The sequence below is a fragment of the Neolamprologus multifasciatus genome, chromosome 23 (assembly GCF_963576455.1).
Source record: "Neolamprologus multifasciatus chromosome 23, fNeoMul1.2, whole genome shotgun sequence".
Taxonomy (NCBI): domain Eukaryota; kingdom Metazoa; phylum Chordata; class Actinopteri; order Cichliformes; family Cichlidae; genus Neolamprologus; species Neolamprologus multifasciatus.
In genome coordinates this window covers 18,976,679-19,004,173 of record NC_140460.1, presented here as the reverse complement: position 1 = coordinate 19,004,173, position 27,495 = coordinate 18,976,679, and the positions used below count along the sequence as shown (strand labels likewise).

The window sequence follows — 27,495 nt, the reverse complement described above, 5'->3', positions numbered from 1 at the left end:
AAAACATTATTATGTACAATAATGGATTTCTATACATTTTACAACAAATGAAAACATTGGTTGTAAGATTCAGATAATTGTTTAATAAAAGCTAGACATTTTAAATTAGAATAAGAAAGAAAAGTATTTCTTTGTGCCCACCTCTCCCCGTTAATGCCCTACCTGGCCCCCTGGCAAAACTTTGCTAGACCCGCCCCTGCACAGTTACCAGCTGTCAGCTACGTAAAAAAAGGATCCTGGTGTTATTTGTCTCTCAGAAACAGTTCATAACTTCCCTTCAACTCATTCATGTCACCTAAAAGGTAAACCTGTTTCTCCATCACCTGTTCAGCTCTGATGATTCAGTAAGGACATCTCCTGGTTTCATGTTTCTCTCTCACTACATATCCAAACTGATATCATGACCAGTAGCTTTACAGCTGTGGCTCCAGCAAACACCAGCTGATACTAGAAAGTAATATTAATTAAATTCTAACAACAGCTTATCAAGCTTAAGTGCTGCTGTTGTTTAGCGCGACATCCGCTGGTTTTCTCTTTCTGGCGCAAAGTGGGCGATAAACAAACAGGAGAGACGGGACTTGCGACAGAAAAGCCGATCAGCTGATCATTGATCAGTTTCATGATTGAAGTAGCAACAGGAGAGGGAGGGGGAGAGAATGAGAGAAGAAGAGGCAGCTGTGCAGCGTAAAGACGCAGAATAACTCCAACTTTGTGTCTTTTTTTTTTTCTAGCTGAAGTCCGGGACAAATCGCGTTCCTTTTCACCTCAATACGAAACGCGTAATATTTTCTCTGAATACGAGACGATTCCGTTCTCTAATAACTAACCCTATGAATAAAATAAAGCACCCGCCCAGAAACTTCGTCATGCTAGCTAGTACGCAGTACGAGTTTTTGTAACTGACTGTAAAAAGTCAGCACAACGAAAATAAACTATACCTAAACTTGGTTTATATCTGATCCAGATAGACTGCAGGTCATAACTTCTCACCTGAAGTTCAGTTCACCTGATACTCGGCCAGTGGCCGCCTCGGGTCTCTTCTCCTCCTGCCTCAAATTTCCCACCTTTTTGAAGTGGTGGAGACCAGCCACTTGCTAATGTTACTGAATCTGTGGAAGCTCTGGCATAGCCACCACAAAGCAATTGAGTTATTTTTACACATCTGCCAGCATCTGGCCAATCCACCGCCTTTCATTGTTTATACCGTTACGTAAAATCCAAAAAAAACATCAGCCCATAAAAACAAAAAATCACCATCGGCCCCCCGGGCAAATACCCGGTATGCCCGATGGCCAGTCAAGCTATGAGCACAAGGTTCTTTGCAGACCTTGTGTGTACGATTTTTTTAGAGTATAAACTCGTTCTCAGAGTCTCTTTACCGAAGTCCACCTTCTGCGCGTGTCCGTCAGGACCTCAAAGAATGTTCTGTGGTGTCTGCAGGTGTCCACATGCAGGTCTTCAACTGAGTCTAACCCCTGCTTAAGCCTGGTGGCTGGCATGAGTAATCCAGGAAGTAGACTGGGTGTGGATGAGGTTTCATTCTGTCCATCAATTATACCAAGAACGCTTCGTAAGCAGTGCACATATGTTCTTTTATTCTGGAAATTGACTGGATTCTTTGTGCTGGTCCTGTGTTCGCCCTCTTTTGCTTTGTGCAGCAAAGGTGTTATTTTTACCTGGGATAAAAATTGTTTGTCACAATATGTGCATGCTCTCCACTCCATGTCGCTTAAAACAGTGAAAGGTCTACTTTTTATTTACAGAGTAGCAGCATCAGATAACCTGGTTAAATTCCAGTACAAAAGCCGCTTTGCAGACTCTCCACGTTTGAAAGGCTCCTGATGAGACTCAATGCCATACAGAGGACAAACCAAAGGTATGACTTCAGAGGTACATACCTGGGATTCAAGATGAGGAGTGCGTCAGATGTAATTGCAAGCTTTGCCGTAGTGATCAGCAGCTGCGCCAGAACTAAAGTGTGAAACAGCCGCACTCGAGTATTCCCGGGTTGTGCTCCTGTGCACTCTTACCAAAATCAAAACTGCTCGACATGGATGATGCTGCAGGTCGTGCAAATGCTGAAGTGGTCCAGAACAAGGAAGGGAGGCGACACCAGAGTTCACTAAGAACAGAAGAACTGCCAACAAAACCCCCCAAAAACCCCATCAAATATCAAAAGAATGTAGGAGGAGAACGCACAGATTTCATTGCTTTTAACACAGAGAACACACTGTAGTTCTCTGTCCCTGGCTGATGCACAAGCAAGAGTCGTCCACAGACCTGTGGCATCATATTTTTGATGCTGACCCCACCTGACAGCAGAAGCTTTTGGCCAGTAGACTGCCAGTTTGTGTCTGCACTCAGGCTGTCAACGAGCTTCCAACGCTGAACCATAATTTCCCCATTATGTACGACTTTTACTTCTGCATAGAGCCCAGGTGTATCCTTCCCACATGGCCAACGACCTTGCTATTGCGAGCATTTATAGTTGCGGTGGTGAGCAAGTGCTGCTCTGCAATTTAGGTGCTAAAACACTAGGCTGGTCGTGAACTTTCACTCTTCTAGTTGATCCATTCTCTTCCACTCAATTTGAAAAATCACAGCAGAAGAAGAAGTAGCTGGAAGAGTACGAGGAAACAACGGCAGGCAACTGTCTCTGCGCAATGTGTATCTACATTTCTGGGGAGGTGCATGTCAGGTTAGGGCGAAGGTAGTTACGACATACCTGCAGCATAGGTTTACTGAACAAAAGTAACAAGGAAACTACACCAATGAGAGGCAACTAAATGAACAGCATTGTTATATGACACAAAAACATGGACGGCACACATCTGCAATGATGGTAGCACACAAGTGATTTCATGAGAAACTTTAATGTGGAACGCTCTGAAAAGGTTATAACAAGTTATAACAAGGTCACAAGAAAAGCAGCAAATTCTTACATTTAGAAAACTCTAAAAGCTGTCCTGAAATAAAACACAAACTCACTAGGTCAGGAGATAGCGCTCTCTGCGCTTGTGAATGTGACAAAAAGTGCAATAAAAGTCATAAAAAAATGTTGGAGATGAGCAGGAAAATTCTCAAACTGCAGGAAAAAATTATATCAGCAATGTAAAGAATATTTTCTTCAGTCTGAGGAATATTTGAGTGTTTTAAAGTGAATTAAAAGCAGGATAATATGAAGACGTCAGTGTCTGATTATTGGTGCAAAGTTATATACAGACATGTTAATCATCAGTGGAACATTAGAGGATTAACAGAAGAGTTTAAATGTAAACTTAGCTCTGTTTTATTTCAAAAATAACTCTAAAACTTACCGTGTTCTTCTCCTGAGCTGTAAAATCCAGTTTTTCTTACTTCCGACTGAACATCCATCCGCTCGAAGCAGGTGAGATTAAAACGAAAAAAAAAAAAAAAATCCCATCAAGGTAAATAAATCCACAAATCCATCCTCCTCATCGATCCGCCGCGTGCGGGCGCAGGACGGGGTCGTGTGCGCGCACGTGCACGCTCATGGACACGCTGTCACACACTCAGCGGGGTTCGGTTTCCTCCCAGAATTAAATTAAAAATAAAAGAAGATTAAAAAAAACGCTCCAAAGTCATTACAAAGAGCACGAGCGCGTCGTGTGCGCACGCGCACGCACAGGTCACAAACAAGGTGTCCCGTGCTGCGCAGAACTCCGCTGGAAAAACGCCAAATTTAACCCCGAACAGCAGACACGTACACACACACACACTCACAAACACACAGACAACCGCGCACACCTGGGCACGCACCCACCGTCCTGCACACGTGCCGTCCGGTACCGGACTGAGCCCTGAGTGCGTATGTGTGTGTGTGTTTGTGTGTCCCTCCGCGGAGTCCCGGCTGGGAGCGACAGCAGCAGCGGATCAGATCCAAACACTTTGAGCCCCAAAACAAAAAACAAACAAACAAAAAAAAGGAGAAAAATATCCCTCTGGGCGCCTCGCGCGCAGCTCGCGGGTTATTCCACCTTTCTTTTCTTTCTTTGCCGTCCCGTCGTCCGTGCGTCTGCTGGGTTTATCCCGCTCGTCCTCCACCTCCTCCTCCTCTCCACCCGGCGCTCTCTTTTCTGTTTTCCTCCACGCGAACACGGACTCCCTCTCTTCCCTTTTTTTCTCTTTCTCTACGTCTTTCTCCGCCGCGCTCGCGCTCCACTGTCAAATTTCACTCAATTAACAAATTTCGGTTCCGGTAGGAGATTCCAAAATAAAACCAAACCGTGTCGTTTGTGCCATTTTCATGTGAAAGTAACCGATGTGGAAAAAAGTGTTTCTTCATGAGGCAATTTTATTTCCCGGTATTTTTTCTTTTATTGCTGTGAATGAAAAAAACAAAACAACAACAACAAATAAAAGCCACTGCAACCTAAATATAAACACTTTAGATCTAATATAAGTATATATATATATATATATATATATATATATATATATATATATATATATATATATATATATATATATATATATATATATATATATATATATATATATATATATATATAGTACAATAATTATTACAATTCTTTAAAAAAATCCAGCACAGGACTCTCAAATATCTGTTATCCATAAGGCACTTTCTATTCCGTATGTATCACAAAATGAACAGAGAGACATAAACATATAAATACAATAAATAAGAATAAGCATGATCAATAAAAACAAATTAAAAGAAAATAATAGAGGAGTGAAAATGCCAAAAAAAAAAAAATTAAAGCCTTAAGCCTAACTGAAATTTGATGAGGTGATCAGAAGAGAAGCCAAAAATATGGAGAACCATCTACAGAAGAGTGAAACTTATTTTTAAACACTTGATTAAAATCAAAGGTAATAAACCCCACAAGCAACAAAAGTAAACAATATTTCAGACGAGAAACTAGATGACAAACAAGAGTGCTCTGAATTTAAAGGAGTGGTTTGAAACCCTGCACCTGATGTGATCCAGTGTTCTGTTTTTAGCAGACTGAAGCAGAAGAGTTAAAAACAGATTCACCCGTATCACTTTCTGATATATGGCCCTGCATATCCTTTCTAGATAAAACCTGTGTTTCCCTCCTCAGTGCACATTGTAAATATAACTTTAGGATGTTACATAATATGCAGTGAAAGTTCTTCCATGGATTGATTTCAAACAGTCCACTACCCCACTTTCCTTTGCCTAATGGCTTACAGGGGTTTGGTCCACTTGACTTTTATATTTTAAAAAACAGTTTTAAACATCAAACTAAAGATAGAATTTTACTGTTGAACCAAAGTGTATTTTGTTAGCTTCAGTTAAAGCTTTGAAAAGCGGGAGGTGTGCCAGTTGAAATGATCATAATTCGATGAATAAAAACAAAAACAGCTGGTTTGTGTTTGTTTTTAATTTTTATTATTTTTAATTTCTCAGTGAAGTTTCTGATTTTCCTGTGAAGCCCCTGAGTTATTGCTGGTCCTCTCCTGCCTATTTTAATATCCTGGGAACATCTCTGCTGAGGGTTGGAGTCACTATTCAGTTTTCTTGTGTTTGTTTAGTACCACCTGCAGTTGTATCTAAGCAAAACAAAAAACAGATCTTTCGTGTTGGTGGAAAAATGCACAGTGTCGACCAATCAAAAAATGATATGGCAACATGACATTTGGTTGTTTAGGAGGAGGGGGAAGTTTTAGGAGTGATGGCGAGAGAGAGAGAGAGAGAGAGAGAGAGAGAGAGAGAGAGAGAGACAGCAGAAAAAAAGAGAGAGCGAGTTTTGAGATGTGAGAGATTTGTGATGTTTAGCATGTTTGGAGTGTGTAGTTAATGTGTTGTCTTGTGTAGTTAGTGTGTAGTGTTGTGGATAGTTTTGTGTTGTGTGTCAGAACAATGAGGCGACTGCTGGTAGAAAAAGGAGTGATACACCTGCTGCTGTCAGACTTGCAGGTATCAGGCTGTGATGTTCTCCTTTATAGTGGACAAAAAGTTTTTTTGGAGTGGCACAAATAATTTGTGTGGCATCTTATTGAATGCAGAACAGCCCATGGTTATGTAAATAGTTTGAAGTGGTTATTTAAAAAAGGATAAAAGGTAAATGGCTGCAAAAAACTTTATTGTTTGCAAAACTTCTACAGTATAGTTTTTAAAGGCAAACTGTAGAGGTCAAATCAAAAGTAGTCAAAAATGGCCAATTATACCCAGAGGGTTAAACATTTATTTTAAGTAACGCAGTAATCTTTTGCTTGTTACCCAATGGCTTTGACCTTTTCTTGTCCATCTTCCATCAGTAATTTTGCACTCCAGTATCAACAGCCAAAAACAAAAACATAAACTAAGAGACTAATAGATCTACACCATGTACATTTTTTTCTGGGATTTCACAAAACCCAGGAAAAATAATTAATACATAATGGGCTTGGATTGACAATATTGTGAATGAAGTGTGCACTATTTGGAAGCAGCCCCCTCCCCTTTCGACAGGTTGTGTGTGAGACTTCAGCCCAGCACCAAGCAGGCGCACCGAGGGCCCTCGCACTCACTTTTCACGTCTATGTGTGTGAAAGAATTTAGAAAACACATCGGTGCAAATTATGAGTCTACATCATAATGTCTTCAGTTTTTGTGTTTGTTGTAGGGTTGTCAATGTTAACGCGTTAACGCCTTCATCAAAATTAATTATGCGACCCATCTGGAGCGCAGAATGGACAAACTTTGGACAAACTGCCCAAAATGCGTTGACAGAGACATTTCAGGGATTTTGAGTGATTCTGCACTCCAAATGGATTAATTGCGTTAAAATTTTTAATCGCACTAATCAGTTGATAACTGCATTGACAGCCCTAGTTTGTTGGTTTGTTTTTGTTTTTATATTGTTTTAATTTGCAGGCTGGCTATAGATGCCAGCCAGAGAATCCCCCGTCGCCCCGCCCCTCTCCTCACTGTGTGGCAAGCAGCAGGCACTCCTTACAAACGCAGGGCGCCTTTTCTCCCCGCAAATTGGCAATAGAAAACTGATCAGTGCCCATTCAACCACCAAAATGCGCTGGCATGATGTGGGGGCAGCATGGGTGCGACCAACTTTTTTTTGCCAATGCCATGATGCCGCCCCCACCACGATGCCACTCTGGGCAACCGCCCATTTTGCCTATATCAAAAACCACTACTGGATCCATGATCTGCTAATTTAATTCAGTTTTATTTATAGAGAACCAATTTAAATGCTTTATACTGAAATATCAGAGAAAAAAAACCCCAACAATTAGATGACTCCCTTTGAACAGCACTTGGCAAAAGTGGGGAGAATGAAATCCTTTTTAACAGGAAGAAACCTGAATGAGAGCCAGGATCAGTGTCATGAGATTCAGCCTAACCTTTCCTAATCCAATCTTTAATGCAGACAGTGTCAAACTGTGAGCTGGTCCTACTAGACAGCAGAAAGCTGAAGAAGGATTACTCTTAGAAATTCAGGAACCTGAAGTAAGCCTGCAGTCTGAGTGGAGTGCTCTGTCAGGATATCACATTACCCCAAGGTCTTTAACATGAGAAATTATTATTACACAACATTCAAGGAAGAGCCTATTTCAAGAGGAAGAAAAAAGAACGGGCAGTTTATCATAAACAGCAAAAGAAACAGTGCTTTTATTTTGACAGCCTCACACCTTTACTTCCGTTGTTATCGTGGCGCAAGGACTCTGGCTTCATGCAGATCTGTACTCAGTGAAACACTTCACATTTCTGTTTACTTTGTTTTAATATAACTTAGAGCTGTTTTGTTTATTTGCATTTTTGCCATTATTTTTGCTGTTTCAGAAAAAACCCAACACCATCAGGAACTCCCCTGAAGCTGGTGTGAGTACCACAGCTGCTACAACACTGAGTGATAATACTACAACTTATACGACTCTCTAAATCTCTAAAGTACGTGCGCTTAATGCTGGTACTCCTGGGTGATTGGAGTAATACTGTGTGACCAGAGAGACTAGTGCTGCATCTGCCATTTAAAAACTACTTCTACTACTGCTATAGCTGCAGTACTTATTAAACTCACTATATGCACTTCTCCTTTTGATGCTCGTAATACTTTTAGTTCAACATTTTTACCGCAAACACTACTAAAAACACTCTGCTTGTGCTATTGGAACTCTGTTCAGTTGAGCTGCACACCTTCTTTTGTAAAACCACAGCGCCCCCAAGTGGATTCAGAGTGTTGCAGTATATTACAGGACTGTAACGAGCCAAAAGTCCTGAAACGTCATCCAGGGTTAAAACTTAAAATTTAAAACAGAATAAAGCATGTTGTGTAAAGTGCTTTGAGTGCTCAGATAGAGTAGAAAGTGCCATAAAAGAATCAGTCCACTTACCACTATTTTCTGTTTAGTTAGTTTGAAAGTCATGTTTTCTTACATTAGTTGAATTTTATTGTTTGTTTCGCTTTGTTAAAAAAAACCAAAAAAATCCTCAGGGTTAGTTTACTTCCGGCAGGAGCACTGGGGAGGCCCTATAGTATCTGCTCCATTTCTTTTTCTTCTTCTTCTTATTGCAGCAAATGAATAACTGTTTTGAATAGTGAACATCCTTAAAAACTGCTGAAATTTTGCACATGTGTCTGTTTGTCTGTCTGTTTTTTTACACATATGTTATACAAAAAGGGTCTACAGCACCTATTTTGAAGAAATTTGGTGCACACATGTAAAAGAAAAATCTAAAAATGTCCATCTTTGACCCAAATCCTACAGGAAGTTGACCATTTTGACCTGAAAATGACATTTCAAGACCAATTTTATTTTTTTTATTTTCATAACTCCTCACAAATATTTTCACAGCTCATATTCATATTTGGCGGTTCTCAACTACATAATAAATTGAATGAGATGTCTGTGGCGCCACAGTGATATACTGAGTGTTCTCCAATGCCATCTAGTAGTTGAAGAAAGCAACAAGTAACTCTTTCAAAAACAGCCACATGACTTCAGGAAACACCTTGACTTCTGTACACAGTTTTAGTGTAAAAACACCTCATAGTAACTGTCATCATAGTTGATAAGGTGTAATAGTTTGGGCTTGTTAACTATGAACTCCTCTGTATACCAAAGTATTCTAGAATCAGATGTGAGGCCATCTGTCTGACAGCTAAAGCTTGGCAAACACGAGGCTGTGCAGCAGGACAGTGATCCCAAGAACAACAGCAAATCTAAAACGGTTCAAACAAAGGGCAGAATCAAGATGCTGCAGTCGCCAGCTGCCCAATCAAAGTTCAGACCTCAATCCAACTAAAATACCCACAATACCACAATGCAGTGAAGCAACATTAATAAAGTTGTAACAAAACTGACACCAGTCCAGCATCCCTGTGGCTGGTTTAAAGATTTTACCCAATATTTGTTACAGCACCCACACCTGTCAGACTGTGGAAAAGGTACTTCCCACAATTAGTATGAGTGCTTTGTTGAGTCAGAGTTAGTTTGCTAATGTCCACAACCACTGACATCCCCGCATGGTGAACCACCCAGGTCATTTCCAACCTGGGTGTGCTAACAGTTAGGGATGCAGAATTTTTGGTTACAGTTGGTAAAATAGAAGCGGGAAGTAACATGTGTACATGGATGATTTTGTCAAAGTGACATCAGATTTTAGCAGTGTTGGGTGTTATGCCTTCCAGAGTAACGTCTTACTGCAATCACATTATGTCTCATGCAGTAACTGTGGTGCTCAGGGGGTCAGTGCCAGGGAGGCAGGTGAGGCCACAGGTGGTGACGATCTGGTTAATAAGGCGTCTCTTTTCTTATAGTGAAGCCGGAGACTGGAGCAGGAGGTGTCTGTGCCGAGACCAGCTGTGAATGGAGAGACACTACCTGTGAGAAGTGGCAATAAAACTCATAAACAGTGTGTTGGGTCCATTTTTACAGTTTTTGAAGAGAGAGAGAACCGTCCGCCTCCTCAGGACATCCTGTCCCTCATCTTTGAAGGGGCCCACAGACAACTTTAAATTAGTGTACTAATGTTAAAAAAAACTATTCATTCACAAGGTGAATGAATAGTTTTCTATGTACCGTATAATGGACTCTTGGTTTATGTTAATGAAAAGCTCAGACTGTTACTAGACAACCCCAATCCCCACCTAGAAACCTCAGTTAAGGAGGTGATTAAATGGATGAAAATGAGACATTGGGCAATAAAAGTAGTGTAAGTGTGTATTTAGTTAGACAACATATGACATTCATATGACAGTCTGCCCGTGTAACTGGACCAAGGCTGTACAGGCAAAACTAAGTCTCCATCTGAGGATTTAGGAGGATTCAGTTGCATGATGACATCTCTCACCTCTGGGTTAAAAAGCAGACGCAAGTTTTCTCACCTCATGTCAGCGATGACACCTGCTGATTCATGCATGAAAAAACAAATTGAAGAGTATTTGGCTTTAAATTTTCAGCCACTTTGAATTAATTACACTAAAGAAACCCCCAAAACAATAAAACCAAACCTAGAATTTAGTAAAAAACATGACCACATACAGATGAGTTCAGTGCCAACGCTAACCAGTTTAGAACAGATTGCATCTGTCAGTAGCCTCCTCCAGGGCTGAGGGGGAACGAGGATGTGGTTTCATAATGTTTCTTGTGAAGTCACACTCGACTCTCTGTCAGATGGGGTTTTTTTTGTCCTTTTTTTAAAATGCCAGCTGTGTATAAAAAAACAACCCTCAATTCACTCACAAATATGTTTGCTAACCTTTAGCACTCAGTGATTATCATAGTATTTATATATCAATGAAATGCTGCTTTTCCTGGTTGGAACGCTTTACAATCAAATTATAGTATTAGAAGAACCACCTCCTTATTTTACTAAAATTATTTTTTTAATGTTTTAATATTATTACCATTATCAGTATCACTATTATTAATACTTCTACTAGCATGCCAAGTAAAACTCCCGTTAGGATCCTGTTTGAGCATTTCAGTAAATATTTCACTTCACAAAATTACTTTTAAAGTCCTTTATGGTGCACTGTGTTTATGCTGTATACTCATTTTTAGAGCTGCATTTGCATATTTCAAATAGTTACATTTAAATGTGATAAGTTTAAAAAGCTGAGATCATTTTAAGAAGATTTTTATCAGCTTTAGTCAAAGAAATGCTGTGAAAACAAAGTGCTCTGCAGCTTTATTCTATGGTGTTGAAGTCATTGTATATTTTCATCAGTGTGACCACAGTGTTGATTCACAGCTCTCTGAAATAAGAAAACAAAAGCATTACTGCAGTCAAAGGCTGAAAAATCCCACCTGACCACACCGCAGCTTTTGTAACTCACACTCATACAGTGCAGCTCAAAGGTGGCACAACAATGTCTGCTGTTTGTCACATGAAAACCTCTCCATCTTTGCTGCTGTGATGTTTTCTTTTTCGATCCAGTTTGCAGTAAACGTGTAATAATGCCAAACTCATGGACTCAGTTTATATGCAGATGACACTGCTGTTGATATTTGGGTTTTAACAAGGATACAATAAATGAAAGCAACATTTTTAACATTGCATCCTTTACCCGATATATCCATTATCTCTGCACAGCCTATGTATATGGAAAGTAGAATATAATGCTGTAAAAACATGCAGTCTTTCCCTCTCAGCAAAAATATCACACAACTGCTGGAATGCTTGAAGTCTGTGAGGGCATATGTGTTAATTATATTTTAGGTGATTCTATTTTTGTCAACAGTACCGGCAGTTCATCCTCCCACCACTTGACCACAATGCTGCTCTCATCGAAACATCAAAGCACTTTCCTTCACAGTTTAACTGAAGAAATCACTCTCTGGAAAAAGAAAACCTTTTCATCTTAGCAATAGAGAGCAATTTGATCTCATAATTTTATTGTTATAATGTTGTTGTATACATGCAGTCAGTTTATGCACAGATGACACTACACTGCTCTTTAACTGGTTGTTGATATTTTTCATAATTTGATTTAAAATAAATCCTGACTCTAAGCTAACATGAGAGTGTGAAAGCTTAAGTGAAGTCTTTTATTTATCCAGAGATGAGCTTTTTACTCCCACCGCCTGACCAGAGCACAATCAGTATTAAATACCCTCCTACAGCAAATAAAGTCATCATAAATAAAGGAACCACTGTAGAAAAGAACCCGGGCTCCAACAACTGAGAAGTCTAAAATTAGTCACATCTTCAATCATTTCTGCTTAGCTGGTAATGCATCACCATGCAGCACTAGTATAATAGAAGCATAAAACTTTTGACCCTGTTTAGTGTAGCATACAAACTTCCCACTTATGAAATGCAGAGGTGTCTACACAGACATGTGTTTCACAGCAAAGAAACACATCTTCAGCATGAACATCATGGTAATTTCAGGCTTTTATTGACTTAAATGACTGAAAAGATTTAAGTGAGCTTATGCATAGATTTGAAATTGTGTACACCGAGGCCCAGATTTCCAGTAATGCAAATTAAAATTAACATTAACACTAGGCCTGCCACGGTTAGTTGACTAGACACGATTACATCGACGACTAATTCAATAGTCGACGCGCAGAGGTGGGTCGAGTATCCAAAAATTGTACTCAAGTAAGAGTAGCATTACTTTAAAATATCATTACTCAAGTAAAAGTGAAAAGTAGACGTTTTTGGAGACGTCTGTTACCCACCAGCTCGATAGTTAGCCGGGGTTCAAGGCTCACTAGAGCCGGTGAGAACAGTGAACTCCCAGCATATCGTTATCAGATCCCTGCGGTCTTTCGCTACTCAGGTTAAACATGATATATAAGTCACTTAGATAACTTTAATAAAAAAATTTATTGTTTGGCTTTTTTCAGTGATTTATTTGTTCCTGAGTAAATCAGGTTGACTGAGATTAAAGTTTGTTTTCATACAGCTGAGTAAATGTCAAACAGAAAACGGATTAAACAGAAGTGTGAGATGGTCGAGAATTTACTCCAGTGTCCTGTAATATTTTAGATAGCAAGGAGCAGACGGCTGAGTTTATTAAACTCCACTGAGACAATCTACAAATTTCATTCAAAGTTTAATAAACTATCATCTTGTCTTTATTTTTAGTTAGCACATACCTTAGACACTAAGCTAATGATAGTTATATAAGAGCACATGCATGCTGGTGCAATAAGCTGTACATTTTATGGACAATGGACAATGGATCTGATAAGTCGACTAATTGCAAGAATAATCTGTGACTAGTCGACTATCAAAATAATCGTTTGGGGCAGCCCTAATTAACAGTGAAAAAGATGGTGGCAGAAGCAATGCAAAGATCATGACAAGCCACAGTTACACACCAAGTGCTCAATTCTCAGAATAATCGGCCAGTAGGAGCGTTCTGTAGCTACAGCCAACAGTGGGAGGTGGGAAGGGATTAACGTAGTCATAATTTCTGAAAACAGGAAATTGGTTTTCTACAGAAGAGCAACGATGAAAACTTTTTTTGCAGTTTATCACTTGTGGTCGTTTTCAGAAAGTGTGATTAAAGTTCTGATTCGTTTTTGAGACAAACACCCACACAGCCCCCAACTTTATGAAACTATTTTTTTGAAAAAAAAAAAAAAAAAAACACCAAACGGATTTGGTTTCTCTTCATTGGTGTTGTTACATTTGATGTGTTAACACTAAACATTACAGTACATGTAATTAAAGTACATTAAAGTACATTAAAGTACACTTTCTACTCCAAAACAAGAAAACACTGAATGTAAGAAAAACAAAGGAAAAGCAACCTGACAGTCACAGTGTTGTTTTAAAACACTTCTAACACTGGAGGGAACTTCCATTTGAGGCTACAACTTCTGAATGCCTAAACTGAAGACGAAAGTGTCAATCAAACAAAATCTGCACATTTACTGGAATACATGTTCATTCCTCAACAGTGTAGTTTCACAGATCAAATGAATAATGCCACACATATGTAGAAATATATTTTAAATGTTCTGAAGCAAACACAGCACCACTTTGAAAAATGTTTGGAAGCTGGGTCTGTCACGGCTGAGCAGCTGGTGTGTTTGCAGTGTGGACCTAAACACACCGGCTGCTCAGCCATGAAAGTGAAAAATGTAGCTAACAACAGGATGCAATGATTTGCAAAGACCTCAAAGTCAATATATTGTTAACAATACTCTAAAAATAACACAAGCAGAGATTCTCAGACCTCCCCACCTCTCCTGGCCACCTAGCTCTTTTGGGTTCAGGAGCCTCCTCTCAGCACACCTCGAAGGTGTCCAGGAGCAATCCTTGTTAGATGCTCAAACTACCTCAGACAGCTCAGTGCAATGTGGAGGAGCAGCATCTCTACTCTGAGTCATTGACTGACTGTATCTTGAAGGAGAAACCCTGACACCCTCTGGAGGAAGACTATTTGGGTCTTGTCAATCTCTTGGTTACCACCTGGAGCTTGTGAGGGTAGAAATGTAAAACTTAACATTTTTTTGAATTGGTTTTACAATTCCCACACTTACATAAAAAGCCCTAAATGAATGATCTCCAGGCTGTTCATCTCAACTTCTTGTTAAACACTCAGCTGCTTGCAGTCTTCAATACCAGGCTCAAAATGTATTAATCGCCCCTCACAGACTAAATGGGGGGACAGAGGCTTTGGAGCTGGGACTCTTTTGTTATGATTGTTTTTGAGTTCAGTTATTTTCTATTCTGAACATAAAGTTTTGTTTGTTTGGTGCAAATAGCTCAGTTTTTTTAAATTATATTTTATAGATATTTTCACAATTTTTACTTTTTTCCTGCATGCTGTTTCATGATGCCTGTTAAAGCCAATCTTTAAATAAACTTGACTTACTTAAGTTTTGAATGTGTTCAGAATAGCATAAACAACTAGACAGCTAAAACAAACACTGTTAAATAGATGCAAACAGAGACAGAACAAATAAATATTTAAAGGTTTTAACAACAGCTTTGAATTCTGGCATATCCACCTTAAATCCTAAACCACCTTAAAGCAGGTTTGGCTAAAGGTTGTCACATCTTTGGGTCTCTCGCAGCTCAGAAGCAGAGCAGATTGTTTCTGACTGAAATTAATCTCACTGCATTTCTAATGTTTGTCAAGTTTGTGGATTTTCTCGACAGGAAGAAAGAAATCCTCCCACAAACAGAGGAGCAGAAAGTCCTGAGTCATAAGACTGACCTCTGCCAACAAAATCTGAATCCACCAGGTATCATCCACCTGTCCAGGTGTGTCCATCAGCTCTGAGGCAGTGACGAGTGAGGAACCTGCAGTTTGTAGTAAATGCTCTGTGTAGCAGGATCAGCAGATGTAGGGGGGTATTGGATCTCCTCGTACTGAAACACAACAGCAGCACTGAGTACAGGACAAAGTAGCACTGAAGGAGAACAATGAGCATGAGCTGCAGGGTCACCTGTACACTTTGAGTTACCTGTGGAGCCTCCAGCCTCTCACTGGTCCCAGCTGGAGGGAGGTTTGCCTGATACTTGCTGATTCTCCTCTTCCGACACAGCCATACACAACTCAGACCTGCCAACAGACCATCAGAGGAGTGACATCACCTTCACACTCACATCAGCACTCATCACATACAACACATTTCTCCACTGTGCAGAGAAACCTTTCAACATCTGGCACAACATCTACACAGCAGAAGCACAGCTGAAACATCTGGCAGAACATAAAGAGAGGAAGTTGAGTTTTTAAACTGTGACTGGAAGCTGCTGCAGGTCTAAACTACACTCTGATCAGAAACAAGTATGAGCTCTAATTCACAGTAACACTGATCTCTTTCTACACAAACAGCAAACTGCTGCTCTGCTGCTATCTCACACTAAATAAAAGACAAGAAAAACATGTTAACAAGTTAAACTTTCAGCCTTCAGGAAGTCCAGTTAGCTCCTCCTCCCCCAAAATGTGACACCTGATAAGTTTATAAAAGCTCCTTCCTCTGACTCTCTCAGCCAGCAGGCTCTGCAGGGCCTCAGTGTCCCCACACACATTATTACTTCTTTCATTCATTGTTATTAAAGCATTTAAACCTTATTTTTTTATTTTTATGAGATCTCTGCAACTCCACCTTTAATATGAACATGTGGTCATGCATTTAAGAAAAATAAGAAAAGCATAATAAGTATTTCACTAGCTGGTCCCACGACCGCATTTTAGCTTTGACAGCGTTTTAGTAGGTAAAGGTGAATTGCTTGGACATGACTTGAGCTGCGGTTCGGGGAATGCCTCGAAGGGAACGGGCGACGGCTCCCGGGCCTGACAGGTTCCCAATGTAATAAATAAAAGTGAAGAAGTTAAAGAATTGAAAAGAAGAAGGAGGGTGGGAGACGTAAACGAGAATGACAGCTTGCAGAACTGGGGGAACCTATGAGATACGGAAGAAGTGTGTTTGGAAGCTCCTGAAATTCTGATACATAATCTCCATTACAACAGGTCTTTAATTTAGGCCCCACAAAACTACCACTAAAGAACAATTTTAGATGATTGTGGTTTATATTAGTTTGTACTAATCATCAGCGCTGCAGCTGTGAAATACTGATACTACTGTAATTTTTTCACTAATTAATTTTTTTACATAAAACATCGGCATCCATACATCAAGGACACTACTGATTATGAGTGACGACAATAATAGTCTAGCTAAATCTTTTGCAGATCTTTAACTTGAGCTCAAACATGTTTCGAAAAATAGCTTCATTACTTCTCTGAAACGCGATCTGATGGTTACACGTCTGCACCTCTAAATGCACCACGATGTTGCACGCTGTGGAGGTGTGCTGATATTTATAGAAGAGCAGAGAGACCACAAAGATTTAGAGAAAGAAACAGACTCACAGATTACCACAAGAACGAGTGCAGCATTCAGGCTCAGAGAGATGAAAACGACACGAACACTCTGCAATGTATTCTTGTTAGATTGCTGGTCTGGGCGGTTATTGTCGGTGACTGTGACAGATGTTGCAGACACAGCTGGAGAGAGAGACAGATTGCCAAAGAAATTAATGAGTGTATGAAGAAACTCATAAAGAAGCAAACTGAGCTGACATCTGAGGCTTTTTCAGATGATTAGTTTAAGATGTTTGTGATCTGCATTTTAAAAGTTTGAGATTAAGTTGTGAACTGGCCCAGCCATCAACACTTTTTAACAAATTGGTTCCTTTGAAGCCTCAAAGTGTGGATGATTGTTGGGCTGTGTGTTACACAAAGGTACAAAGTTACTGTAAGAAGCTGCCTTGAGTTTCAGTGACGACCTCTCAGACACTGACTAAAGGAACAAAATTGACCTGGTTGTAAGAACACAGAGTTCTGCATAACATTTGAAGCCTGTTTATTTTCAAAGGTCTAGACCTATCTGACACTTAAAACAGTCGGGGTGGCTGTAGCTCAGCAGGTCACCTGCTAATTATAAGGTTGGTTCGATCCCTGAAACTGAAACACAGAATGTAACTAGGAAAACACGAGGAAGACACTTGTTTTTAGGAACTACGTGATGTTGTCTTTCAGTCTCAGACATGCGTGTTAGTCTCACAGTTGTTCTTGTGTAAGATTTTTTTTTCAGGTTTACAAGACAGAGCATGATCCCAGGAAATACGATCCTGGCCATAACAGGTCAAAAATGGACAATTTGTTGTTATCCAGACACACTGATTCTATTTAATGACGTCTTCCTTTAGCTGAAAGATGTATATAGCCAAACTATGTGAAACTTCAGGTGTGAAACTTGGACATATTTGTGCTTCTGTAGTTTTCAGCATTACAGTAAAAAAAACCCCCAAAACTTTTACTTACCTGAGACGAGGCTGAAAGTGTCCACAAACTGAGTGCTGCCATCTCTCTTGATGCCACAGAAGTAAAGCCTGCAGTCCTCTGTTCTGAAGTTTTTAATCACTAGTTTGTTTCCCAGGATTGAAAATTTAGTTTCAAAACCAGGAGAGTAGTAGGTAGAGCCTGCTGAGAAAAAACTGCGGCCGATACCCGCTCTGAACTGACTGTGGATCTCCATGTACCAGTGTGTGTCTGATGCCTGATTAGAGCAGGTTAGAGTGACATTGGTCCCCAGCTCTCCTCTGACCTCGGTCACGTTCTCGGCCTCTGCACAGAGCAGAACCACCAACAGGATCATCCACAGGAGAACCATGATCAGCTTCATCATCCACAAGAAGACGGAGTCGTCTGAAAGCAGCTCAGCTCTGATGGACTCTGACACAGAAGTGCTCTACACTTCCTACTTCAGGTGGTGATTATGTCGTGTGCAACGCCTTAAGACAAACCACAAATACCAAGTAACTCTACAGGAAGTGAAACTTGTAGGAAAGACAAAACACAAGGGGAATAAAATGTCATTCCAGTACAGCACATTTTAATTGAAATCCTAACAAAAAACAATAACAATTAAATCAAAATAAATAAGAAACCCACTATTGAATTAAACTGTAAAACAGAAAAGACACAGGGGTATAGCAGAGGCTAAACACCAGCAAACCATGCAACAACACACACACACACACACACACACACACATACATACATATATTTATATATACATAAATTCTTTGCCAACATTAAGCATAATGCTAACATATTAAGAAACACAAAATAACTGAATAATCCATCAAACCAGCTGCAATCAAAGCTGAACTCGAAAATTGGGAATATCACACACATACACAATACACACACATAAATAAATGCATGAATGAATAATGAAGCTGAGTTATTGAACTCTACTGGCACATCATCCAAGATGTTCTCTGCAAACTGTGAATAAAATATGTAACAATGCAGTCATTATTTGAAGTAACATTTGGTTTTCCAAAAATTGCATTCATATTAAGTTTTTGACATTCATATTAAGTGTTGAGACACTGGAGGAGACGTAGTGGAGACTACAACCAAATGAAAGTGGTTTTATTGAGGCTGGTAAACATGAACAAAACTCCAGCAAAGACGGAACAGGAGCGACAACTAAACTGGGAAACTAATTATGAAAATGTTATGAAACTATGATAATTCTGAACCAATTAAGATGACTATCACGACTATGATGACTCCAATGACTGTTTTGATGAGACGTGAAGGTAAAATACACAGATGACCTGACAGCAAACAAAGGACGACAGAGGTCTTAAATACAGACACGAGGTGATCGGGGAAAGTGGAAACACATGGGCAAACAGCTAACTTAAATGAACAAAATGACATCACAGGAGAAGAGTAAAATTAAAGACTTTGAGCAAAGAAGCACAAAGTTTTCAAAATAGAACAGCAAACATGACAACATGGCATGACATAAACTAACAAGGGAGGCTCAACAACATGAAACACACAGACAAGAAACACATATCACGCTGACTCGGAGGACAACAACTGGCTTACACAAGGGGACATAGATGAAAACCTAAAGTAAAAGAACTTAGAATACCAACACAAGACTCAACATATTATCAATATAATTAGAAATCGAAAATACAAAATTAATTCAAAATTCTGGGTCACAGACACAGCCCCTGACAGAGCTATATGCTGAATGTTCACACATCATCTTAACTGACATACGTATATATATATACAGTCACTGTACACTTTATCAGTTACACCTAAAAATCTGCTTGTTAACACAAATATCTAATCATGTTCCAATCACATGGCAGACGTGCATTGCTATGTAGACAAAATGACCTTCTAAGGTTCTCACTGAGCATCAGAATGGGGAAAAAATTGATTGAATTGACTTTGTTGTTGGGGCCAGACGAGCTGGTCTGAGCATTTGTGGAACTAATGATCTACTGAGATTTTCACAGAAATATCTCATAACAGAATGGTCCCAAAGACATAAAACATTCAAAGAGTGGGAGCTGTTTGGGAAACTTCTCTTGATGATACATACCAGAGAATGCCCAGAGTGCTACAACTGACAGGAGGACTACATAAACACAACATAACTAACCATTTACAACCAGGGACGGCAAAAGAGCATCTCTCACCAAGAACTGAGGCAGTTCACAAGGAAAATGGAAGTCCAGTATGTTGCTATGAAGAATTACCTCTTAAAGTGGCTGTGAGTATAGCTTATATAATGGATGACATTAATTTAAAAAACAAAAAAACAAAACATATATATATTTTTTAATATAAGTCGAGTCATGATTTGGCACATCTAATTTGCTATTTTCATGGTCCAAGGATGAAGCAGTGTGTCGCATACCCATCTTGAAGGATTAAGCCGTATGTGTCTCATGAAAAACCTGAGAGAGATATTGTCATGGTTGTGTGAAGGCAGGCAGGAAATGGTGGACCCAAAAGCAGGATTCACGGAGGCAGATGTAAAGTCAAAACACACGGCTTTATTGTTGGACAGCAACCGAACTAACTAAACTGAAAATACAAAACAAAACAAACCAAACAGGCGAGCTAGCAAGGTGTTCAAATTTGCTTTATGAACAATAAAAACGAAAAAGTGGTGAAACAATACAAAAACATTAAGTTCACCGGGGAAGACACAAAGGATGACTGTTTGTCTTTCCTGGACTGCGCTGTGCACATTGAAGAGAATGGCAACCTCAACATCGAAGTTTACCGGAAGCCCACACACATGGACCAGTACCTCCTCTTTGACTCCCATCACCCTCTGGAACACAAACTTGGAGTAATTACGACCCTGCACCACTGGGCAGAACATGTTCCCTGTAAGCCTGAAGGGAAAAAGAAGGAACACACGTGTAAAGGAAGCACTTAAAACATGCGGTTATCTTAATTGGGCGTTCATAAAGTCAGCAAAGATGCACAGAAAAGAAGATCAGACACCAGCGAGGGAGGAAAAGAAAGACAGACAGACGCAACAACATTGTCATCCCCTATGTAGCCGGTGTATCAGAGAAACTCTTTATTCTTAATATTCATGGTTGGAAACTTATCTGTTTCAGCAAACCATAGATGCATTAACATTTATAGGTCTTGACAACAGAACATTTCTATAAACATGTATCATTGTTAATATTTCAAGTAGTCATGCCTTTTGTGGAGCTTTTAATCCAATTATATTAAAGCAAAGCTATTATCATCATTTACCCATGTGAAGATCCATCACCTTATTATTATTGTATTTCACTTCTGTTATTGGTGAGATATTTTAGCTGGTTTTCATGTAAAATGACCATGAGTCATATCTATACTGATGCAGTGTGAGCTGTCGTATACAAGGCTCCTTTATGATATGATTCCTAAAATTATAACAAACATACCAAACATATTTTGACTTTTGATTAGTATCCCAGCACCAATGCAACAGAACAGTGCCTGCAAGTGGAACAAAGTTATTGTCCCATTAAGAGCAACATGTTTTACATTGCTCTCTCTGTCCTGGTCGTTGTGTCCTTGGGCAAGACACTTCACCTACCGCCTACTGGTGATGGCCAGAGGGGCCGATGGCGCGATATGGCAGCCTCGCTTCTGTCAGTCTGCCCCAGGTCAGCTGTGGCTACAACTGTAGCTGCCTCCACCAGTGTGTGAATGTGAGAGTGAATGAATAGTGGAATTGTACAGCGCTTTGGGTGCCTAGAAAAGCGCTATATAAATGCAATCCATTATTTGTGTATCTTTTTGAAATGCTTGAAATGAAAAATAAATGGTATTCTTCCATGTTACTGAGCTCATGTGTGGCAGACTCTTGAATTCTTGCCTGTTCAAATAGATAAGGAGCTTGATGAACATATTCAAAACAACAATACAAATGTACTGTGTACAAGAACATTTTATTGGAAAGATTTTTACAAGAAACCTGTTCTTGCCACTAACATGGCTAAAACTCATAGCTGTATAAGCTATGAGTTTTAGCTTATACAGTTTGAGTCATTCTTGCCCTGCAACAAGAATGACTCAACTTTTAAAACAAACTTATAGATCTCATCCAGTCTTGTTACACATCAGTGACTTTAAAGATCATGAACACTGGCTATTGAGGTATCACATATTCCTTCAGTGTCATCTATGGTATAGACATAAAAACAAGTGAACATGCATGCATACAAATAGGAATGCATAATTTCTGGCAGAAACAGGACATTTTTTCAGGTATTAATATTAATATTATATCTGAGAACATGAATATTTGGCATGACAAAAGGATGATTGAATAATCACAGCCCTTAATCCACTGCACTGAACTGCACAGCGTTTATTTATGATCTAAGTAATCAGTAACTGTGCTCAAAACAGACTGAATCCTTTAGGCAGCTTGAATCAGTTTGGTGGATGAATAACATGTATGCTTAGAAACAATATGACATTAGGAAAATACTGGAATTTGTAAAAATAGTTTCACTAACTTTAAATAGAACCTTTGTAATCAACAGCAAATACCAAACTTTGATACCTTAACCTACCTTTACTAACAATTGCATATACTGTAAAGCAAAATATTTTCAGACATGAACAATACTAAAGTATAAAATTGCACAGATTCCTTTTATAATACAGTGCTATACAACAGCATTACTTTTAAGTTATAACAATGTTCAGCTTTAGCCCTGACCTAATTAGAAAATAACATCTGGATGAATTAGTCTTAATACTAATTAGTTACAAAAGTATTTGACTGTGCTGAACTCTCACATCACACATGGTACATTAAAGAAAGTTTAAAAGAGCAGTGTAATTAAATTTTATAGATCTTTAGTATTCTTTCTTCATGCTTTCGCTGAAGGTTTCTGTCTTACAGCTAGAAAGCTTGGATCTGGTGAAGACAGCTCTGGATATGGTAGTAAACACCCGTTCGCACCTGTTCATATTGTTTTGTGACTGTATCATGTAAGACTCAAAATGATAAAAGATACTGAAATATTAGCCAAAACTCGACTTCTAACAGAGATTACAAACTCCTCTCTAATTAAAAAAAAGTATTTTGTATAAGTTCAAAATACATAAGAACACATATTCCTGACATCTCTTTAAAGTCCTGCTCTAGTGTGCATGAACAGTTCACATGTAGCACATTGCTGTGAGAGTCTAAACAATGTCCATCACCCAGACATGCTTTCAAGAACTGCATTAAATTCTGAACAAAAATCTGGCAAGTTTTCATAGATGTTAGCTAGCTGCAGAACATTCCCACATGTGTTTCCAACTGGTCTTCATATCATATCATATCTTGAAATTCCACATAAATACTGTTTGTTACTATAAGATCAGCTCCGGTGCTGAAACGCATAAATTTCTGAAGTTTAATGTTATCCAGCTCTCTGATGAATCTTTTGAGATGATTTTTCACTTCCTTTTGTTGTGGAGTCAAATCCACAGCCAATTTCAGCAGCTGGCGCACTTTTTTTTAAGTTGGTTGCAGTTCAGAGAATAACTTGGTCAGAATCTTTGGCAAGATCTGAAAACTGCTGTTCACAAACGCTGTCCATCTAATCTGACTGAGCTGGAGCTGTTTTGCAAAGAAGAATGGGAATTTTTCAGTCTCTAGATGTGCAAAGCTGGTAGAGACATACCCTAAAAGACTGGCAGCTGTAATTGCAGCAAAAGGTGGTTCTACAAAGTATTGACTCAGGGGGATGAATAATTACACACACCCCACTTTTCAGTTATTTATTTGTAAAAAATGTTTGGAATCATGTATGATTTTTGTTCTTCTCACGTGTACACCACTTTGTTTTGGTCTTTCACGTGGAATTCCAATAAAATTGATTCATGTTTGTGGCTGTAATGTGACAAAATGTGGAAAAGTTCAAAGGGGGCCAAATACTTTTGCAAGCCACTGTAAAACTGCTGTTCAGTCTAATGAAATTCTGAGGTTTCCACAGTTTTGTGTGTTTCATAGCAAAGAAAATGAAATCTCTATGGTTGTAAAGGACGAGAGATCATGTGTGTTATTTATTCCACTTGAGTTACTTTTGAGTCCCTAGTAAAGTTCCTCTTTTGACAGACTTGCCTGTCAGTTCTTAAGCATTTTGAGATTGGTTTGTTGATCAAAAGGTTTCTATTCTGAGTTCAACAATTTCTTCACAGGAAAATCCTGGACTACCACTGACCTCAAGAGAAAAACCTCCAAGCAAAAGACTTAAACATATCTCAAAGTAATCTCTGTAAACAAGTTTTATAAATGGACTCCCCAGTCATATTTTTTCACCACACTTTATGTTTATCTATTCCATTACTTAAAGATACCACTAGGTGGCGCATATGCTCAGGAGGAACTTAAACCATCTTAGAGGCAAGCCTGCAGAATCAATCCTGCAGTCTAAGCTGTAAACAAACCCATGATCTGTGCGTCTTTATTTTAATGCACAGTTGCAGGATTCAGCTCCCTGATGCCTGCATGTTGGTAAATGTGGTCCATTAACTGGAACATTACTGCAGTACAATGCAATACAATTACTGACCAAGTCACTGATACTGTAGCTTAGTGTTTTTTCTTCTCAGAAATGTTCAAATGCTGAGTCAAACACGTTTCGTTGTAATGTTGACGCTGTGATCATTCAAAAGTGACAAATGAAACTGAGCTGTACAAATATTTACAGGTTTTCACGGTAGCTTCTGGCTCTCGTATATGTGTCTTAAATTCTTAAACACCTTGAAGCAGGTTTGGCTAAGGATTGTCAAATCTGAACCCAGCAGCTGTCATCCACGTGTGCAGGTGTGTCTGTCAGCTTTGATGCAGTGTGGAGTGAGGAAGCTAAACTTGAGAGTAAACGCTCACCATAGCAGCAGATGAAGGTGGGAGCTGGATCTCTGAAGCAAATTATACAACAACATGTTTGTACCTAAAAGGACAGTGATACCTTTATTGTAAAACTTCAACAGGACTAGAACGAGTACTTTTATACTACAGTCTAGACTGCAAATATTACTTATTCTCTCTAAAATAGCAATAAAACTTCAACTAAGTGGCACTAGGTAAAATGTACTTCTGCAAAGGTGCATCAACAATCACTAAACCCTCTAAAAAATCCTGCTAAAACTATAACTGTACTGGTAGAGCTGCCAAAAAACTCAACTACCCACAATCCTGGTTATGATTGTTTCTGTTAATTCCTTAAGTTTACTGAGGTGTTAATAGCCTTTAATTAACTGGTACTAACCTACTTCTTTATTTAAAGTTCTGCAAATCAATCTATAAATAAATATCTAAATTTATATAATGTAATGTGGAGATCAAGAAAGAGTGAGAGATTATGGGTGACATTTCCAGTATTAACAAATCGTGTCAGCACTCTGTCAAAATTAACAAAGAGGCGACAGTGACAAGATTAAACTTCTTCTAAGTATGTAAGAAGTGTCAACTCAGAAACTTTGGTGACTGATCACTTACGTGTGCATGTAGTAAACTCAGAGACGGACCTCCAGCCAAAGTAGTCATGATATAAATACTAAAATTTGCTGCAACTCTTCAGTTTTTGCTGTTTGTTTGCAGGAATTTTCCAGTTTGTGTTTTGAGGTTCAAAAAGAAACGACTGAAGAATGGAGGCAACGTTAAATTTGGATCCTCTCCTGATAATCTTGTTGTTGTTGCTTTTGTTCTGATCAATACAGCCACATCTAAAAGAAACTTGAAAAACTCATTTTTCCTTAGTAAGATTTCATTACATTCAAATAAATATTTAATTAATTTCATAATAAAATATTATATTAAATCATCCGAATACTTCATTAATCTCAGAGGAAATTATGTGGTCAGAAACCGTCAACGTCAAGTATCAACATAAAATATTACCAAATATTTAAAAAATTACAGGAAGCTCTGATATATTACAGTAAATAAAAAATATAAATAAAGTTGATGTTGAGGTTATAATTTCAGGACCATGGACAACACATGCAGGTTTCACCATGATCTCATGAGCTGTGCCTTGACAGGTTTTTAATGATGGGCCTTCACAAAATCAGCTGCTGGCAGTTTTTCTTTTTTAAGTAAATAAATCCAGCAAAGGTAAATTGTGGTGATGTTGTTAACACTAAAGGTCACAGAGTAGAGAAATAAACCTTTGCCAGTTGGGCATCTCTGGTTCACTTTATGCCCTGCAGGTATGTGACTGCACCTGTGGGTGGGGGCAAAACATGGCATGGAAACTGGCATTCTACAGAGGAGCAGAACATTGTGAAACTCTTCTTTAAAGAACATCAGACAGGTTTGTTTTCTCTGCATTGGTGTTCTCACATGTTTAATGTGTTTATACTAAATGTTACAGAGAAGTAAATCAAACCACATGTTCTGATTAAAGCAAACACAACATTAAAAGAACAAAGTAAAGAAACCTGACAGTTGCAGTGTTGCTATAAAAACACTGGTGAGAGTAGAAATATATGACAACATCTGAATTCCTAAACCAAAAGTGAATGAAAGAATAAACCTAAAAATGTGCACAAACAATGGATTACATGTTGTTTAAAGGTTAGTGACGTCCTGCTGCTGGTATATAAATGTGGGAATGTGAGGTTTTGCGTCACCTGACCTTCCCTGAAACAAACATTGTCTGAATGGAAACATAGTCTATGTTCTTAAACCTGTAGATGTGGTTTGGTATTCATGGGTCCTTCACAGATGACTGGTTTTTACAGTGGTTTTGAGTTCTGGCTTATCCACCTTAAATCTGAAAGCACTTTGAAGCAGGTTTGGCCAAAGGTCACATTCTTGGGTTCATATCATATCATATCATCATATCACATCTGAGGTAAATTAATCTTGCAGGTATTTCTTTAAATGGTCTTCAAATGGAGAAGCAGGAAGTCTTCATTGATGACACTGACTGTCCACCAGTTCTGAACGCAGCAAGTATCATCCACCTGTCCAGGTGTGTCCGTCAGCGTCGACGCAGTGTGGACTGAGGAAGCTGAACATTGTAGTAAATGCACTCTGTAGCAGGAGCAGGAGATCGACGGGGGAGCTTGATCTCCTTGTACTGAAACACAACAGCAGCACTGAGTATAGGACAAAGTAGCACTGAAGGAGAACAATAAGCATGAGCTGCAGGGTCACCTGTACACTTTGAGTTACCTGTGGAGCTTCCAGCCTCTCACTGGTCCCAGCTGGAGGGAGGTTTGCCTGATACTTGCTGATTCTCCTCTTCAGAGACAGCGATACACAACTCAGACCTGCCAACAGACCATCAGAGGAGTCACTTCCCCTTCACACTCACATCAGCACTCATCACATACAACACATTTCTCATTTCAACACTTGGACAGCAGAAGCACAGCTGGCAACACTTGGCAGAACATAAAGAGAGGAAGTTGCATCTAAGTGCCTAGCCACAACTAAGTCGTGCAGGGCCTGAGTTCCACTGTTGTTGTAGCAGACAGCACTGAGATCTGTTAGCTGCACTGAGACTGCTCGCCCAGCAATTTTCCCCGAACTTCATTTTATATGAAGACATCTAAACTTGAATTAGCTGCATTCAGGGACTTTTTGTCTTGTTGTTGCTATCCCTGTTCAGGTCCCTTCTTCTCCCGGAAATCATGTCATGGGTAAAAAACTTATACAAGGTGCTTTATATATTAGTTTTTGGTTTGATGGTTCCTTTTGTTTTGTCCTATG

General features: G+C 39.1%; 2 protein-coding genes across 4 annotated transcripts in view; both read right to left on the bottom strand.

The window, feature by feature from the left end:
- Positions 1-4,188, bottom strand: part of LOC146491395 (BCL-6 corepressor-like) — a 70,324-nt gene extending 66,136 nt beyond the window's left edge. For both annotated transcript variants that reach the window (XM_085152744.1, XM_085152743.1), the window contains exon 1: positions 3,318-4,188. The gene's annotated coding sequence lies outside the window, so the exon portion shown is untranslated. The remainder of the gene's footprint in view (positions 1-3,317) is intronic.
- Positions 4,189-5,789: 1,601 nt separating this feature from the next.
- On the bottom strand, positions 5,790-18,615 carry LOC146491394 (uncharacterized). Of its 2 annotated transcripts, XM_085152851.1 has the most exons (4): positions 17,754-18,615; positions 16,800-16,934; positions 15,385-15,482; positions 5,790-15,289 (listed from the first exon to the last, which is right to left on the bottom strand). In XM_085152851.1, exons 1-4 carry the CDS (start codon positions 18,115-18,117, stop codon positions 15,191-15,193), a joined length of 696 nt encoding a protein of 231 aa, XP_085008977.1. In that variant the 5' UTR covers positions 18,118-18,615; the 3' UTR covers positions 5,790-15,190. The 2 variants fall into 2 exon arrangements, with proteins under 2 accessions (XP_085008977.1, XP_085008976.1); XM_085152850.1 differs by having other exon boundaries at positions 5,790-15,482.
- Between the last annotated feature and the right edge of the window lie 8,880 nt (positions 18,616-27,495).